Consider the following 19,047-nt stretch of genomic DNA (forward strand, 5'->3'; position numbering starts at 1 on the left):
TTTAAGCACAGGAAGCATAGAAATAGCTCACATAGAACAGATCTACCGCTTCTCATTGCTTTCAATGAGTGACAGATCTATAACTCACATTTCTATGTGCAATTGGTCAGGTCGCCCCAAAAAGTTACATACTGCAGCTTGAAATTTCAAGTGCGCTATAGTGCTGGACTTCGCCGATGCGGATTGAATCGAGCCCTTACACTTTGGGTCAGATGTATATATATATATATATATATGGGGTTGAAAGAAGACTGGAGTTCAAGCTTGTTGGTTCAGTGTTATGCTGGAACAGTGGTCTCGATGGTGGTATTGATCTAAACAGTGGAAAACATATTACTACAGTAGTTGTCAAGTTTCCTCAATTCTTCTCAAAGCTCATTGGAGGAGAGGATCCAAGGTCCCGGATCTTATTCACATTCGGATTGTGCCCACATTGTAGTCATTGCATCTGCACATGGTAGTAAAATGTCTCTTATCCGTCCAGTGTGTGTGTGTGAATATATCCCGGTCCCTCCCTGTATGCAAATAGATGTCAAATCAATGGTGTCACCTGTCAATGATTTTAGAGGGCGGAATTATGATGATTTTAAAATTGGTTTCACCGTCCAGATCCGGCTACACCTGTAAGATACCCAGACACGTGCGTGTCTGACTACCTGCGGAGGTGGGCAGGCAGATCGGATCACAATGCGCCTTTTAATTGTCTACATCTGTCTAAATATGTGGAACCAATCATAATGTGGACAAGATCAGGAGACATGTTAGAACCAGGTATAAAACGGGACTTACATTTCATATACAGTATAAAAAGACACAGTCCCAGTCCTAGAAAAATACATTACCGTTTTTGCATTGTATAATACATACACCATTTTTTTTACTCCCATTTAAGCTCGACGAGTAGAAACCATAAATTTAAAAAATAAAATAAAACAATAAAGGAGTAAAGTGCATATTTCAGAAACTTCCTATTATGTGCACAAAAGTGATAAACATCTGTTAGAAATGTACACATCCATGAGGAGATATTCTGTCCGCCCCACCACACAAAGTCCAGACTCTTAACAGATAGAAAACATATCGATATGGAGATATTGGCTCACACACACAGTCCAGACTCCAACTGATATAAAACACGTTCTAAAATCATAAACACACTCAAATGCACAATACAGACATATGCAACAATAAAACACATTACTCATCCTACAAGTCTCTACATACAGCGGAGGCCAAATATATTGACCCCCCTCCTTGCACTTTTCTTAAATTCCCTATTTCTTCTCAAATAAGTTAGAATTTTTTTTAAACTTTTGGTCCCCACACCTTATTGGATTTTTCAACATTGCAGAAGCAATTATATTTTTGTAAACTTCAGTTGGCCACAAATTGAAGAATTAGAGCAGTTTGCTGCTGAAAAGTGCCAGTAGAAAGGTGCAGCCAGCTCATTGTTGGCTCCAAGAAGCATTTGTTGGCAGTTATCTTGGCCAAAGGCTGTGCAACCAAGGACTATCTCCGGGGTGCCAGTATAACTGCACATGCTGCCTACAACATACTTAGTCTCCCCCTCGCCATCTCGCTCCCCCTCTCTCTCTCTCGCTCCCCCTCTTTCTCTCACGCTCCCCCTCTCTCTCTCTCACTCCCCCTCTCTCTCACACACACTTCAAGTAGTCTTGAAGTTAATGTAGGCAAGACTGAGAGAAGACAGAGAATACAGAGAGAAGACTGAGAAAAGACAGAGAGAAGACAGAGAGAAGACAGAGAAGACAGAGAGAAGACAGAGAGAAGACAGAGAGAAGACAGAGAGAAGACAGAGAGAAGACAGAGAGAAGACAGAGAGAAGACTGAGAGAAGACTGAGAGAAGACTGAGAGAAGACTGAGAGAAGACTGAGAGAAGACTGAGAGAAGACTGTGCTTGTTTGAACTGATTGAATGATATTTAAGTGATTGACTTGATGATTGTGCTGGTTGTGCTGCTCAGGTTCAGGCCCACGAGGTATTGAACAGTCAAACTCATCTCGGAAAACAACCTCTAGCCCCTCTACCCCTTTACAGTCTGCACATCTGGGCCCGCAACCACAGAGCATCTCAGAGCAGGAGTCCTGATCTAGGATCTGTCCATATAATATTATTCATTATGATCTAAAAAAGGCAAAAACTGATCCTAGATCAACACTCTTACTCTGAGACGCTTTGTGGATACGGGCCCTGAATAGAGAAGCTTTGTGTTAGCATTAAGCACAATGGTGATGGATCCATCTATTCTTACTATGTTCTATGGGAAGGCAGCCATATTGTACATCCTATCAGAGTTTTGCAAATCTGCAAGCGACGGGGGGGTAGAGGCTCAGGGAAGTGGCTGGGGTTTGACCCGTTTTCACATAGTTCCAGATAGAAATAAAGTAGAAATTAAACAGTTATTGCATACACACATTCATCACTTTGTGTCTCTCGCTCTCACACACACACACACACACACACACACACAGAGAACAGTGTGAGGGTCACATAGTGTGGTAGAGGGTGCTGACAGTCTGTTTCTTCAGCCTATGTAGGGGGTGTGTCCTTCCGTACTGCTGTCGTGTTGCCACGACGATCAGGTCAGGCATCGGCGAGGGGGCGTGACCAGAGTCAGGCGGAGGAGAATGCAAGTGTTCTGAGGGGGTGTGTCCACCCTTACAAGGCCCCTCCCCTCCGGTCCTGAGGGACTCTGGCCTGCTGGTTGAGACAGAAGAAGTCAGACAGGGGGCATTGTGGGATAGCACCCTCAGTTTCTTGGAGGACTCGTCAGCTGCCACCAAAGGAGGGAAGGGTTCCACGGTGGGGCTAAGCTCCCAGCCGCTCAGGTCATTGGCCGACAGCTCTAGGCAGCCCAGCTTAGCCAATGAGGCAGAGCGCTTCATCAGGGAGGGCGGGGTCAGTCCAGCCCGGCGAATCCGGGCCTCCATCTCCCTGGCTCTCTGCCGGTCGCCCCCCCTGCTCCCCTTCTGCCTCGCCTCCACACCTTCCCCCCACACCTGGCCCATACACCTGGGCTCCTTGGCCCCGTCCCCGCTCTCCTGGCGACAGAACGCCCCCATCTCCTGTGTCTCCCTCATGATGTCACCGCGTCTTCGTCCCGGGGGGCTACCCCAGTTCGTGCCCGACTCAAACTCAGTCACCCCCTCCAGACAAAGGAAGTCCACGGAGGACAGGGGGGCATAGCAGAAGGCAGTGTGGCGAGGGGTGATGGAGGCAGGGTGGTGGGAGGGGTCGAGTGGGAGGGACGGGGGAGTTGGGGAGGGGGAGCCGTGCTCCTGCCTCATTCGCTGCTCCAGCTGTCGGGTGACGCGGCGCACAGAGCCCATTGCCCAATCACCAGAGAGAGGGGTGGGAGGAGAGTGGGAGGCAGCTTCCATCTCCTTTGCTTTGTCCTTCACTTCCTCTTTGACAGCCTTCACTTCCTGCTGTGACTTTGCAACTTTCTCCTCTACTTCCTGGTCTGACTGACACATTTCCTGGTCCTGGGAGGCTGTAGACTCTGGTTGGCTGGAAGGACCAGGGGAAGGGGCCACAGTGTGCATCAAGGACTCCAGTTCTGTGACTATGAGGTGAACAGAGACGACGTTCTCCTGAGAGAAAGAAGAGAGAAAACCAAGCAGTAAGTAAAGTATAGAAGTAGTCTTGGTAACTAAAAGTTCATTTCCAAAGTATATTTTATTTATAAAGCTGCAATATGGAACTTTTTGGGCGACCCGACCAAATCCACATAGAAATGTGAGTTATAGATCTGTCATTCTCATTGAAAGTGAGTCTAAGAAGCGGTAGATCGGTTCTACGTGCGATATTTCTCTGTGGCCGACGTGAGTAAGACGTTGAAGCATGTTAACCCTCGCAAGGCTGCCGGCCCAGACTGCATCCATAGCAGTGTCCTCAGAGCATGCGCAGACCAGCTGGCTGGAGTGTTTACGGACATATTCAATCTCTCCCTATCCCAGTCTGCTGTCCCCACTTGCTTCAATATGTCCACCATTGTTCCTGTACCTAAGAAAGCAAAGGTAACTGAACTAAATGACTATTGCCCCGTAGCACTCACTTCTGTTATCATGAAGTGCTTTGAGAGGCTAGTTAAGGATCATATCACCTCTACCTTACCTGACACCCTAGACCCACTGCAATTTGCTAACTTGCATACCGCCCCAATAGATCCACGGATGATGCAATCACCATCGCACTGCACACTGCCCTATCCCATCTGGACAAGAGGAATACCTACGTCAGAATGCTGTTTATTGACTACAGCTCAGCCTTCAACACAATAGTACCCTCCAAGCTCATCACTAAGCTCAGGGCCCTGGGTCTGAACCCCGCCCTGTACAACTAGGTTCTGGACTTCCTGACGGGCTGCCCCCAGGTGGTGAAGGTAGACAACAACACCTCTACTTCGCTGATCCTCAACACAGGGGCCCCACAAGGGTGCGTGCTCAGCCCCCTCCTGTACTCCCTGTTCACCCATGACTGTGTGGCCACGCACGCCCAGGGCTGTTACGGTGACCGTATTACCGCCACACCGGCGGTCACGAGTCATGAAGGCAGTCAAATTCCATGTGACCGTTTAGTCACGGTAATTAGGCTTCTCCAAACTCTGATGCTGCTGATGGTCATTAGTAGTCTTAAAAAAAAAAAAAAAGTTTGGTAAAGCTAAACGTTCTCATCTGTTGGGTCAGCCACATTGCATTTAAAAAAATGTTTTATGCTAGTGGTTGTATTAATTTGGGATCTATCGCATCCCACAACTGTCCCAGACTATGTTTGGAATATTTATTTGTCGCACAGAATAGGTCGACTTTTGTACTATGGGGGATAGTAGATTGACATAGGCTAGTGCTTTTCCTGTTCATTAGGCCGACTCATCTTGTTGGCTGACGAAAAGTAAATGTGGACAGTTCTTCCAATATCGTCAATATGCACCTCGGAATTGGATAAGGACGCGCGCAGTTGCGTCCCCGATGTGTCTGTCTTCACTTGTAGCCTGTGAGAATGACCCGATTACGTCATGAGAGCGCGCAGCACTCAGAGAGAAGGGCACAACAAAGGCATGGATCTTTTTAGGGGGCATTACGGCCACACAAAGGGAATGACGCCGTGAAATTCGAGGCATTATCAAGTGCTTGTCAAATTGTGAATGAGAGACTGATGAAGTGTGTGCAGCCTGCGCAAAAAAACAAAAGCAGAGCTCATGCCTTTCAAGCGACCTTTTTCAAATCATCATTAGAGTCGCATCATGCAGCCTTAAAAAAAGTTCTTAAAAATCAAAACATATAGCCCAACGTTTGTAGAACGACTAAAGTTGAGAGTGCGTGCCGAAACCGAGATGACCCGCTACATGGAAGAGAAGGAGCCCCCGGTCATGGTGGCCTTTTCCTTTATACTCCGGACTCCACATAATGTTTACATACTCCTTTACTCATTTTATATGTATATACTGGCTACACCCGCAATAACATCTGCTAAATATGTGTATGCGACCAATAACATTTTATTTTATTTTGGAAGGCCATCCTATTTCAGGCAGTTTTTTTTTTTTTCAAACCGCTCTTACACTAAAAAGGGCATTATCATAATTTTCATTTCACAGTATTATTCCAACCTCACAGTGTGGGAATATATACTGTATAGAACACAGGAAAAATCACGTTTTTGACTGCACTGGGCCTTTTAAGATCCCCTCTATCCTGTATGAAAATGCTTTAACTCTACTGAAAAAAAAAAAGTTTTTAAAATTTGAAGCTACACATTTTCAACGGTGCATGTTCTAGTTCCACGTGGAACAGTTGTATTGCAGCTACAGTTAGTAAAACCTCATCTAAATCACTGAAACAATGATTGTTTTCATTACATTGTAAAGATTCATTATCATCACCACCACCATCTTTAAAATAGTCAAATGACAACTATCGGCTACGCTCACAGGACTGTACCCTTTTGACTGTGTCTAAGGTTAGATTTAAGCATATGTACTTTGGACGGTGTCCATATTGATCATGTCCGTGCTTACAAATATCTGGCCATCTGGATAGGTGAAAAGCTGTCTTTTTAAAAAGCATATTGATGAGTTAGTTAAGAAGCTGGGAATAAAAATGGGCTTCTTCTATAGAAACAGGTCCTGCCTCTCGCTAAATAGTAGAAAGCTGATTATTCAGTCGACGTTCCAATCGGTCCTGGACTATGACGACGTCATCTATATAAACGCAGCTGCCACTTCATTAAAGCTGTTAGACACAGTTTATTACTACGCTTTATTACGGGGGACAGATTTAGTACTCATCACTGCATTCTCTACCAGAACGTTGGCTGGCCCTCTATGATGTCACGTAGGTTGCTATGTTTTCATTTATAAAGCCCTTTTACAAAAAGTCCCACTGTACCTAACATCTTTACTAAACTTTAGACATATGAGTTTCCACACCCCTGTCTCAGGGATGGCTAACCCTAGAAATTCATTTGGTCTCTACGGAGTTAGGTAAATCAGCGTTTGGTTTTCTTGCACCTTATTTGTGGAACACTCTTCAAAATGTTACATTTGATGTTTTGGTGCCTCTAGGGTAATTCAGAAAGCTGATTGAGGACTTTATTACTGATCAATGTGTTTGTTTTTTATGACAGTGTTTTTCTTCCTGCTTGCATTTTGTATTTAGATGTATTTTCTGTATTTTCTGTAATTCAGGGCTGATCTATAAAAGAGACCTTGGTCTCAGTATGACTCCCTGATAAAATAAAGGTTACATAAAATTAAAATAAGGCCCGTAAAGGGCTGGGTAAAAAAAGCGTTCCAGTTCCCCTCCACTTGCAACGAGCTATAAAAGGACATGGAATTGCAGGAGCTCATCTCCTTGAATGAGTTCAAAGCTAGGGTCCAAACTATGGTGGACTAAGTGGGGGGCTGGCAATGTTTTGACCCCAGGATGCATCACACCTCCCCAAATAATTATTGCCTGTTCAATGTGTAAGTGGATGTTTTTAAACCGTAGTGCTTTGTTTTTAATGTTGTAATTGTGTCTGAAACTTTGTGTGCTGCTATTTTGGCCAGGTCTCTCTTGGAAAAGAGATTGTTAATCTCTCTGGAGACTAACCTGGTAAAATAATGGTAGAATATATTTTAAAAAATTGTCTCACCCTCTTCCTCTCCTTGACCTCCTCAGTCGCCTCAGCAGAGGGGTCCTCCTGCTGCAGCTCCTGTCCTGGACCCCTGGGTATGGGCTGAGGTGTCTGCTGCAGTGCCTGATCAGAAAAGCAGCGGGTCCTCCCGTCCCGAGTCATGTCCTGGAACTTCTCTCTGGCGCTGAAGAAGTTGATGCGGTCTGTGCTGAGAGCCGAGGACCCCTCTGCGACAGGGTCCTGAAGGGGGGCACTGGGCTGGCTGATGATGAGCACCTCACTACTGGAGGGTTGTTGGGGTCCTGAACTGTCCAAAAACACCCCAGGTAACCGCTGGTCACTGTGTCGTTTCTCATAAGGCACTGGTGCGGACTGCTCTTGGGATCCTGCTGTTTGTCTGCTTGTTACCGGGGTCTTCAACAACAACTCGGGCACCTGCGACTGGCGGGACTTTTGCCCAGGCAAGTTAGAGGATGGCTCCTTGGCTTTCAGAGTCTCGTCTGCGCCGGAGGGGGTTGGAAAAGGTGCAGGGGAGAGGGGGAGGTGGTGAAGGGAGGGGGGCAGGTGAGGACGCCCGACCGGCACGGTCTCCACCACGGTTACAGTGGAAACATCAGGCACCACGGTGGCCGCCCGCGGCCGGGGGAGAGACTGGGTCGAGGGATCCTCCTCTGAGTCACACAGGCCGTTGGACAGAGGGGGGGATGGGGGACACGCAGACCCAGCCAGGGGAGCACTGTCTGGGGAATCCAAGGACTGGACCCCACTGGGAACTGACTGGTCAACAGTATGGGAGGACTGGACCCCACTGGGAGCTGACTGGTCAACAGTATGGGAGGACTGGTCCCCACTGGGAGCTGACTGGTCAACAGTATGGGAGGACTGGACCCCACTGGGAGCTGACTGGTCAACAGTATGGGAGGACTGGACCCCACTGGGAGCTGACTGGTCAACAGTATGGGAGGACTGGACCCCACTGCCTTCTGACTGGACCCCAGTTGTGGAGGTCAACTGAGCTTCAGTCCTAGTAACAGTGGTATTGGGCTGGCTACTGGACCGTACCACCTTCCCTGCACTAGAGGGCGTCCCACACTCAGAGACGGACTGCACCACCTGCCCCGTGTTGAAGGGGGTGCCCAGCGAGGGGTGCAGCAGCTCCTGCAGGGAGGGTGCGGTGGGACTGTTGCCCTGGTTACGGGGGTCTGAGCGGCCCAGGGTGTGGGGGTGGTGGGCGGTCTTACACAGCGGCTCGTGGTGCTCTGATAGGTCGCTATCCGAGTGGGAACGCCACAACTTGTTGTGTCTCTGCTTACTGCGGGGGGGGGGGGGGGTAGAAGAGTGACAGAACAAGAGGAAGAAAGAGAGAGATGTTAATCAATGCTGGTAGCTTCCTCTATCCAGCTACATAGCAGGCTACATAACAGGCTACATAAGACTACATAGCAGACTACGGAAGTTTACATACACTTAGGTTGGAGTCATTAAAACTCGTTTTTCAACCACTCCACAAATGTCTTGTTAACAAACTATAGTTTTGGCGAGTCAGTTAGGACATATACTTTGTGCATGACACAAGTCATCTTTCCAACAATTGTTAACAGACAGATTATTTCACTTATAATTCACTGTATCACAATTCTAGTGGGTCAGACGTTTACGTACACTACGTTGACTGTGCCTTTAAACAGCTTGGAAAATTCCAGAAAATGATGTCATGGCTTTAGAAGCTTCTGATAGGCTAATTGACATCATTTGAGACAATTGGAGGTGTACCTGTGGATGTATTTCAAGGCCTACCTTCAAACTCAGTGCCTCTTTGCTTGACATCATGGGAAAATCAAAAGAAATCAGCCAAGACCTCAATTTATTTTTTAGACCTCCACAAGTCTGGTTCATCCTTGGGAGCAATTTCCAAACGCCTGAAGGTACCACGTTCATCTGTACAAACAATAGTACGCAAGTATAAACATCATGGGACCACGCAGCCGTCATACCGCTCAGGAAGGAGACTCGTTTAGTCTCCTAGAGATTAACGTACTTTGGTGCAAAAAGTGCTAGTCAATCCCAGAACAACAGCAAAGGACCTTGTGAAGATGCTGGAGGAAACAGGTACAAAAGTATCTATAGCCACAGTAAAACGAGTCCTATATCGACATAACCTGAAAGGCCACTCAGCAAGGAAGAAGCCACTGCTCCAAAACCTCCATAAAAAAGCCAGACTACGGTTTGCAACTGCACATTGGGACAAAGATCGTACTTTTTGGAGAAATGTCCTCTGGTCTGATGAAACAAAAATAGAACTGTTCGGCCATAATGACCATCGTTATGTTTGGAGGAAAAAGGGGGACGCTTGCAAGCCGAAGAACACCATCCCAACTGTGAAGCACGGGGGTGGCAGCATCATGCTGTGGGGGTGCTTTGCTGCAGGAGGGATTGGTGCACTTCACAAAATAGATGGCATCATGAGGAAGGAAAATTATGTGGATATATTGAAGCAACATCTCAAGACATCAGTCAGGAAGTTAAAGCTTGGTCGCAAATGGGTCTTCCAAATGGACAATGACCCCAAGCATACTTCCAAAGTTGTGGCAAAATGGCTTAAGGACAACAAAGTCAAGGTATTGGAGTGGCCATCACAAAGCCCTGACCTCAATCCTATAGAACATTTGTGGGCAGAACTGAAAAAGCGTGTGCGAGCAAGGAGGCCTACAAACCTGACTCAGTTACACCAGCTCTGTCAGGAGGAATGGGCCAAAATTCACCCAACTTATTGTGGGAAGCTTGTGTTTGACCCAAGGTAAACAATTTAAAGGCAATGCTACCATTTACTAATTGAGTGTATGTAAACTTCTGACCCACTGGGAATGTGACGAAAGAAATAAAAGCTGAAATAAATCATTCTCTCTACTATTATTCTGACATTTCACATTCTTAAAAGAAAGTGGTGATCCTAACTGACTTAAGACCGGGAATTTTTACTAGGATTAAATGTCAGGAATTGTGAAAAAATTAGTTTAAATGTATTTGGCTAAGGTGTATGTAAACTTCAGACTTGAACTGTACATGTAGGTAGGGGTAAAGTGACTATGGATAGCTAAACAGCGAGTAGCAGCGGGTAGCTGCAAATAGTACGGGTAGCCATTTTATTAACTTTTCAGTAGTCTTATGGCTTGGGGGTAGAACCTGTTAAGGAGCCCTTTGGACCTAGACATGGCGCTCCGGCCTTCCGCTGACACCGCCTGGTATAGAGGTCCTGGATGGCAGGATGCTTGGCCCCAGTGATGTACTGGGTCTTCCTCTGACACCGCCTGGTATAGAGGTCCTGGATGGCAGGATGCTTGGCCCCAGTGATGTACTGGGCCGTACGCACTACCCTCTGTAGCACCTTGCGGTCGGGTGCCAAGCAGTTGCCATACCAAGCGGCGATGCAGCCAGTCAGGATGCTCTCGATGGTGCAGCTGCTGCTAAAATGACTAAAATGTAAATGTAAATGTAGAACCTTTTGAGGATCTGAGGACCCATGCCAAACCTTTTCAGTCTCCTGAGGGAGAAAAGGTGTTGTCGTGCCCTCTTCGACTGTCTTGGTGTGTTTGGACCAGTTTGTTGGTGATTTGGACACCAAGGAACTTGAAGCTCTCGACCTGCTCCACTACAGCCCTGTCGATGTGAATGGTGGCCTGTAGTCCACGATCATCTCCTTTCTCTTGCTGACGTTGAGGGAGAGGTTGTTGTCCTGGCACCACACTGCCAGGTCTCTGACCACCTCCCTATAGGCTGTCTCATCGTTGTCGGTGATCAGGCCTACCACTGTTGTGTCGTTGGCAAACTTAATGATGGTGTTGGAGTCGTGCTTGGCCACGCAGTCGTGGGTGAACAGGGAGTACAGGAGGGGACTAAGCACGCACCCCTGAGGGGCCCCCGTGTTGAGGATCAGTGTGGCAGGTGTTGTTGCCTACCCTTACCACCTGGGGTCAGTCCATCAGGAAGTCCAGGATCCAGTTGCAGAGGGAGGTGTTTAGTCCCAGGATCCTTAGCTTAGTGATGAACTTTCAGGGCACTATGGTGTTGAACGCTGAGCTGTAGTCAATGAACAGCATTCTCACATAGGTGTTCCTTTTGTCCAGGTGGGAAAGGACAGTGTGGAGTGCAATAGAGATTGCGTGATCTGTGGATCTGTTGCGGCGGTATGTGAATTGGAGTGGGTCTAGGGTTTCGGGGAATATGGTGTTGATGTGAGCCATGACCAGCCTTTCAAAGCACTTCATGGCTACAGACGTGAGGTGCTACGGGTCGGTAGTCATTTAGGCAGGTTACCTTCGTGTTCTTGGGCACAGGGACTATGGTGGTCTGCTTGAAACATGTTGGTATTACATACTCAGACAGGGAGAGGTTGAAATTGTCAGTGAATACACTTGACAGTTGGTCAGCGCATGCTCCGTGTACACGTCCTGGTAATCCGTCTGGCCCTGCGGCCTTGTGAATGTTGACCTGTTTGTGTATCTGTGTGTGTGTGTGTGTGTGTGTGTACCTGGCCAGCAGTATGCCCTGGTACTCCTCTAGCTGTCTCATGAAGGACGGGTTAGGTTTGGTGACGGCACGTCGCTCCTTAACATGGTCAAATGCCCTCTCCAGGTCCCAGCCGTACTCCTTCATAGCGTAGGCTATCACCGTGGATGCAGAGCGACTCACACCCATCTTACAGTGCACCAGACACTTAGCTCCCGCTTTCCTACAGACAGACATTATTTAAACACACACTCTGGGACTGGTTAAGGGACTGACATAGGAGAACAGAGATCAGAGAGGTTAGACAAACTAAGACGGGAGAGACAGAGATAGAAAGATGACGGAGAGAAATACAGTGACCATCTCTAGAAAGATGAGAGGAAGTGAATGTACATATATGGAGAGAGAGAGAGTTGAGAGAAAGAGAGTTGAGAGAAAGAGAGAGTTGGAGAGAAAGAGAGTTGAGAAATAAAAAGAAAGCGAGAGACATCACTATGGACAGAGACACAGAGAGAGAGAGAGACAGACACAGAGAGAGACACAGAGAGAGAGAGAGACAGACACAGAGAGAGACACAGAGAGAGACACAGAGAGAGAGACACAGAGACAGAGACACAGAGACAGAGACACAGACACAGAGAGACAGAGACACAGAGAGACAGAGACACAGAGAGATACACATAGAGAGAGACACAGAGAGAGAGAGACAGAGACACAGAGACACAGAGAGAGATACACAGAGAGAGATACACAGAGAGAGATACACAGAGAGAGATACACAGAGAGAGAGAGAGAGAGAGAGAGAGACACAGAGAGAGACACAGAGAGAGACACAGAGAGAGATACACAGAGAGAGACACAGAGAGAGAGAGAGAGGGAGACAGAGACACAGAGAGTGAGACACAGAGAGATACACAGAGAGAGAGAGAGAGAGACACAGAGAGAGAGACACAGAGAGAGACACAGAGAGATACACAGAGAGATACACAGAGAGAGACAGAGAGAGACACAGAATCAGTCGGCCAGTAGTGACTCACTTGGCTCTGGAGATGAACTTGTAGGTGTCGTTCCAGTATGCTAGCAGGTCTGTAGCCTCCTCATCATACACACGGATGTTATGGTACTCAAACACACCTGGGAAGAAGTTGTCAATCTCCTTCGTCACGTTCAGAATATACTGCACACTGGGGAGGGGGAGGATGGGGGAGGGGGAGAAAGGTGGACAGGTTGTCATTATAGATGTGTAGGCAAATACATTTTGAATTTCATGAGTAGTGCAGCATGGGAGTAGTAGTTTTCCAGAGCAGGCCTTACCCACTGTTCTGCAGCTCCTCCAGATTGGATGCATTCCACTCAGAGCCCTGGAGGGAAACAAAAAATATGAGATCAGTTCCACTCCTGTCCAGCCTTTCTTACAATGTCCCTTTACTCTTCCTGGGGTTTATTATGGATCCCCATTAGTTCCTGCCAAGGCAGCAGCTACTCTTCCTGGGGTTTATTATGGATCCCCATTAGTTCCTGCCAAGGCAGCAGCTACTCTTCCTGGGGTCCAGCAAAATTAAGGCAGTTATACATTTAAACAACATTACAATACATTCAGAACAGATTTCACAGCACACTAAGTGTGTGCCCTCAGGCCCCTACTCCACTACCACATATCTATAACACATAATCCATGTGTACGTGTGTGTATAGAGTGTATGTAATCATGTGTGTGTATGCATGTGTCTGTGCCTATGTGTGTGTTGCTTCACAGTCCCCGCTGTTCCATAAAGTGTATTTATATCTTACAAAGAGAAAAAGACAGAAGAGAAAGCCAGGCAGACCTACCAGGTAAACGTGGTCGAATATCTCAGTTGGACTGTCCATCTGGCCCAGGATCAGGATCATCTCGTTGTCTATGTACTCCTTAAACTCACGGAGGTTACACACCATGTGTACCTCCAGCTCTGTGCGGATCTGGGAGAGAACACACGGGTTTCATACACACACTAACACGACAGAATATGAAAATGAAGACGGCATGTTATGCATGAACACACCTCTTTGCAGGTGACATTCTCCAAGTCTTTCTGTACCATGATCTCTCTCAGACGAGTCTTGATCAGCCGCTCCGTTTTCTCTCTCTCTGTCGGCCTGGAAACACATAGCGGGCAGTGGACGTTTTTTTTTTCTCTCAAGGTTTTACCGCTAACCTACAAAGCATTACATGGACTTGCTCCAACCTATCTCTCCGATTTGGTCCTGCCCGTACATAATAATAATAATAACAATAATAATATGCCATTTAGCATTATGGGTGGTCCCGGGGATCGAACCCACTACCCTGGCGTAACAAGCGCCGTGCTCTACCAATTGAGCTACAGAGGACCACAGGTACATACCTACACGTACGCTACGGTCACAAGACGCAGGCCTCCTTATTGACCCTAGAATTTCTAAGCAAACAGCTGGAGGCAGGGCTTTCTCCTACAGAGCTCCATTTTTATGGAATGGTCTGCCTATCCATGTGAGAGACGCAGACGCTGTCTTTCAGTCTTTACTGAAGACTCATCTCTTCAGTGGGTCCTATGATTGAGTGTAGTCAGGCCCAGGGGTGCGAAGGTGATCGGCAAGGCACTGGAGTGATGAACCAGCCTTGCCGTCTCTGCCTGGCCGGCTCCTCTCTCTCCACTGGGATTCTCTGCCTCTGGCCCTATTACGGGGTCTGAGTCACTGGCTTACTAGTGCTCTTCCATGCCGTCCCTAGGAGGGGTGCGTCACATCGTGCCAGGCTTTTTTCCTCTATACTCGACTCGAGTGGGTTGAGTCACTGACGTGATCTTCCGGTCCGGTTTTGCGCCACCTCTGGCTCGTGCAGTGGAGGAGATCTTCGTGGGCTCAGTCTCGTCTCAGGGTAGTGCTTTGGCAAAGTGGGTGGGGTTATATCCTGCCTGGTTGGCCCTGTCCAGGGCTATCGTCAGAGAGGGCCACAGTGTCATCCCCCCCCTGTCTCAGTCTCCAGTATCTATGCTGCAATAGTCTATGTGCCGGAGGGCTAGGGTCAGTCTGTCCTATCTGGTGAAATTCTCCTGTCTTATCTGGTGTCCTGTGTGAACTTAAGTATGCTCCTTCTAATTCTCCCATTTCTCTCCCGGACGACCTGAGCCCTAGCACCATGCCTCAGGACTACCTGGCCTGATGACTCCTGGCTGTCCCCGTCCCCAGTCCACCTGGTCGTGGTGCTGATCCAGTTCCTGCTGTTTTGCCTGTGGCTCTGGAACCAAGACCTGTTCACAAGACATGCTACCCTGTCCCGGATCTGCTGTTTTCCACTCCATCTATCTCTACCTCTTAAAAAACAGATAAAACTACACTTTATGGACTGGGAAGATACACACACACAGTTCCCGCAAACACATGCTAACACACGCACTCTACACACACACACACATTTTAATATTGTTATTTTGCTGTTTTATTGATTTTGTATTGTAAATATGTTATAGTAGAGTAGTGTGTAATTAGGTGTTGTGTTATGTATTGTTTTATTGTATGTAAATTGTCGTTGGACCCCAGGAAGAGTAGCTGTTGCCTTGGCAGCCACTAATGGGGATCCGTAATAAATACAAATACCCTCTACCTCTACCTCTATTCAATTCAATTTTCAATTTAAGGGCTTTATTGGCATGGGAAACGTACAGTTGAAGTCGGAAGTTTACATACACTTAGGTTAGAGTCATTAAAACTCATTTTTCGTTTTTCAACCACTACACAAATGTCTTGTTAACAAACTATAGTTTTGGCAAGTCGGTTAGGACATCTACTTTGTGCATGACACAAGTAATCTTTCCAACAATTGTTTACAGACAGATTATTTCACTTATAATTCACTGTATCACAATTCCAGTGGGTCAGAAGTTTACATACACTAAGTTGACTGTGCCTTTAAACAGCTTGGAAAATTCCAGAAAATGATGTCATGGCTTTAGAAGCTTCTGATAGGCTAATTGACATAATTTGAGTCAATTGAAGGTGTACCTGTGGATGTATTTCAAGGCCTACCTTCAAACTCAGTGCCTCTTTGCTTGACATCATGGGAAAATCAAAAGAAAAATCAGCCAAGACCTCAGAATTTTTTTTTTGTCCTCCACAAGTCTGGTCCATCCTTGGGAGCAATTTCCAAACGCCTGAAGGTACCACGTTCATCTGTACAAACAATAGTATGCAAGTATAAACACCATGGGACCATGCACCCGTCATACTGCTCAGGAAGGAGACGCGTTCTGTCTCCTAGAGATAAACGTACTTTGGTGCGAAAAGTGCATATCAATCCCAGAACAAACGCAAAGGACCTTGTGAAGATGCTAGAGGAAACAGGTACAAAAGTATCTATATCCACAGTAAAACGAGTCCTATATCGACATAACCTGAAAGGCCGTTCAGCAAGGAAGAAGCCACTGCTCCAAAACCGTCATAAAAAAGCCAGACTACGGTTTGCAACTGCACATGGGGACAAAGATCGTACTTTTTGGAGAAATGTCCTCTGGTCTGATGAAATAAAAATAGAACTGTTTTGCCATAATGACCATCGTTATGTTTGGAGGAAAAAGGGGGACGCTTGCAAGCCGAAGAACACCATCCCAACCGTGAAGCACGGGGGTGGCAGCATCATGCTGTGGGGGTGCTTTGCTGCAGGAGGGATTGTTGCACTTCACAAAATAGATGGCATCATGAAGAAGGAAAATTATGTGGATATATTGAAGCAACATCTCAAGACATCAGTCAGGAAGTTAAAGCTTGGTCGCAAATGGGTCTTCCAAATGGACAATGACCCCAAGCATACTTCCAAAGTTGTGGCAAAATGGCTTAAGGACAACAAAGTCAAGGTATTGGAGTGGCCATCACAAAGCCCTGACCTCAATCCAATAGAATATTTGTGGGCAGAACTGAAAAAGCATGTGCGAGCAAGGAGGCCTACAAACCTTACTCCGTTACACCAGCTCTGTCAGGAGGAATGGGCCAAAATTCACCCAACTAATTGTGGGAAGCTTGTGTTTGACCCAAGTTAAACAATTTAAAGGCAATGCTACCAAATACTAATTGAGTGTATGTAAAGTTCTGACCCACTGGGAATGTGATGAAAGAAATAAAAGCTGAAATATATAATTTTCTCTACTATTATTCTGACATTTCACATTCTTAAAATAAAGTGGTGATCCTAACTGACCTAAAACAGGGAATTTTTACTAGGATTAAATGTCAGGAATTGTGAAAAACTGAGTTTAAATCTATTTGGCTAAGGTGTATGTAAACTTCCGACTTCAACTGTATGTTAACATTGCCAAAGCAAGTGAAGTAGATAGTAAACAAAAGTGAAATAAACAATAAATATTAACAGTAAACATTACACTCAGAAGTTCCAAAAGAATAAAGACATTTAAAATGTCATATTATGTATATATACAGTGTTGTAACAATGTGCAAATAGTTAAAGTACAAATGGGAAAATAAATAAACATAAATATGGGTTGTATTTACAATGGTGTTTGTTCTTCACTGGTTGCCCTTTTCTTGTGGCAACAGGTCACAAATCTTGCAGCTGTGATTGCACACTGTGGTTTTTCACCCAGTAGATAAGGGAGTTTATCAAAATTGGGTTTGTTTTCGAATTCTCTTGTGGATTGCTGTAATCTGAGGGAAATATGTGTCTCTAATATGGTCATACATTTGGCAGGAGGTTAGAAAGTGCAGCTCAGTTTCCACCTCATTTTGTGGGCAGTGTGCACATAGCCAAGCATGGAGAGGGAGCGAGGCTATGAAAAGCCAACTGACATTTAATCCTGAGGTGCTGATCCTGTTGCACCCTCTACAACTACTGTGATTATAATTTCACCCTGCTGGTCATTTATGAACATATTGAAGAACGATCTGGCCTTAATGACCATGTACTCCTATAAATCGCCACCCCAAGCTTCAACGGAAATATGACGCAACCACGTAAAAAACGACAAGAGAGAAAAACTCAAGTTTTCAGAATGAAATGTCGCCCATTCACATCTCATGTTTCCTGACTACAATATTTTATCTTAATACATTAATAAATACATACTGTGTTAATTTTGGCATGTTTACCTGCCTACAATACCCACTGTAGTGTTCGTGATTGCAATTCCATGGTAAGTCAATAGGGCTAACTGGCTAGCTACTACTGTTGGCTAGCTATTGTAGCTATTCACGAAGAATTTACATCTACCTTGCATAACATTATTTATAGGTCATTTTTGCCTGTTTAACTAGCTGGCTAGCTAGATTATTATGAGTCACATATGGATAGCTACATATAAATACACATTCACATACATATACATATATGTGTGTGTGTGTATGTATGTATGTATGTGTATATATGTGTATATATACAGTGAGGGGAAAAAGTATTTGATCCCCTGCTGATTTTGTACGTTTGCCCACTGACAAAGAAATGATCAGTCTATAATTTTAATGGTAGGTTTATTTGAACAGTGAGAGACAGAATAACAACAAAAAAATCCAGAAAAACGCATGTCAAAAATGTTTATAAATTGATTTGCATTTTAATGAGGGAAATAAGTATTTGACCCCCTCTCAATCAGAAAGATTTCTGGCTCCCAGGTGTCTTTTATACAGGTAACGAGCTGAGATTAGGAGCACACTCTTAAAGGGAGTGCTCCTAATCTCAGTTTGTTACCTGTATAAAAGACACCTGTCCACAGAAGCAATCAATCAATCAGATTCCAAACTCTCCACCATGAACAAGACCAAAGAGCTCTCCAAGGATGTCAGGGACAAGATTGCAGACCTACACAAGGCTGGAATGGGCTACAAGACCATCGCCAAGCAGCTTGGTGAGAAGGTGACAACAGTTGGAGCGATTATTCGCAAATGGAAGAAACACAAAAGAACTGTCAATCTCCCTCTGCCTGGGGCTCCATGCAAGATCTCACCTCGTGGAGATACAATGATCATGAGAATGGTGAGGAATCAGCCCAGAACTACACGGGAGGATCTTGTCAATGATCTCAAGGCAGCTGGGACCATAGTCACCAAGAAAACAATTGGTAACACACTACGCCCTGCTCAAGAAAGCACATATACAGGGCTGTCTGAAGTTTGCCAATGAACATCTGAATGATTCAGAGGAGAACTGGGTGAAAGTGTTGTGGTCAGATGAGACCAAAATGGAGCTCTTTGGCATCAACTCAACTCGCCGTGTTTGGAGGAGGAGGAATGCTGCCTATGACACCAAGAACACCAGCCCCACAGTCAAACATGGAGGTGGAAACATTATGCTTTGGGGGTATTTTTCTGCTAAGGGGACAGGACAACTTCACTGCATCAAAGGGACGATGGACGGGGCCATGTACCGTCAAATCTTGGGTGAG

The 19,047-nt window shown here is 46.0% G+C and overlaps 1 protein-coding gene across 1 annotated transcript in view; it reads right to left on the reverse strand.

The window, feature by feature from the left end:
* Positions 1-2,265: 2,265 nt before the first annotated feature.
* LOC311119579 (uncharacterized protein) overlaps positions 2,266-19,047 on the reverse strand; it is a gene marked incomplete at its 5' end in the record, with an annotated part of 52,927 nt that continues 36,145 nt past the window's right edge. The window contains 7 exons of the mRNA XM_084194254.1: positions 2,266-3,612; positions 7,157-8,450; positions 11,667-11,867; positions 12,682-12,828; positions 12,959-13,005; positions 13,475-13,603; positions 13,687-13,780. Of these exons, the coding sequence (XP_084050380.1) occupies positions 2,506-3,612; positions 7,157-8,450; positions 11,667-11,867; positions 12,682-12,828; positions 12,959-13,005; positions 13,475-13,603; positions 13,687-13,780 (3,019 nt within the window). The 3' untranslated portion in view covers positions 2,266-2,505. The remainder of the gene's footprint in view (positions 3,613-7,156; positions 8,451-11,666; positions 11,868-12,681; positions 12,829-12,958; positions 13,006-13,474; positions 13,604-13,686; positions 13,781-19,047) is intronic.

This window comes from Coregonus lavaretus, assembly GCF_964263955.1.
Source record: "Coregonus lavaretus genome assembly, contig: HAP1_SCAFFOLD_945, whole genome shotgun sequence".
NCBI lineage: Eukaryota > Metazoa > Chordata > Actinopteri > Salmoniformes > Salmonidae > Coregonus > Coregonus lavaretus.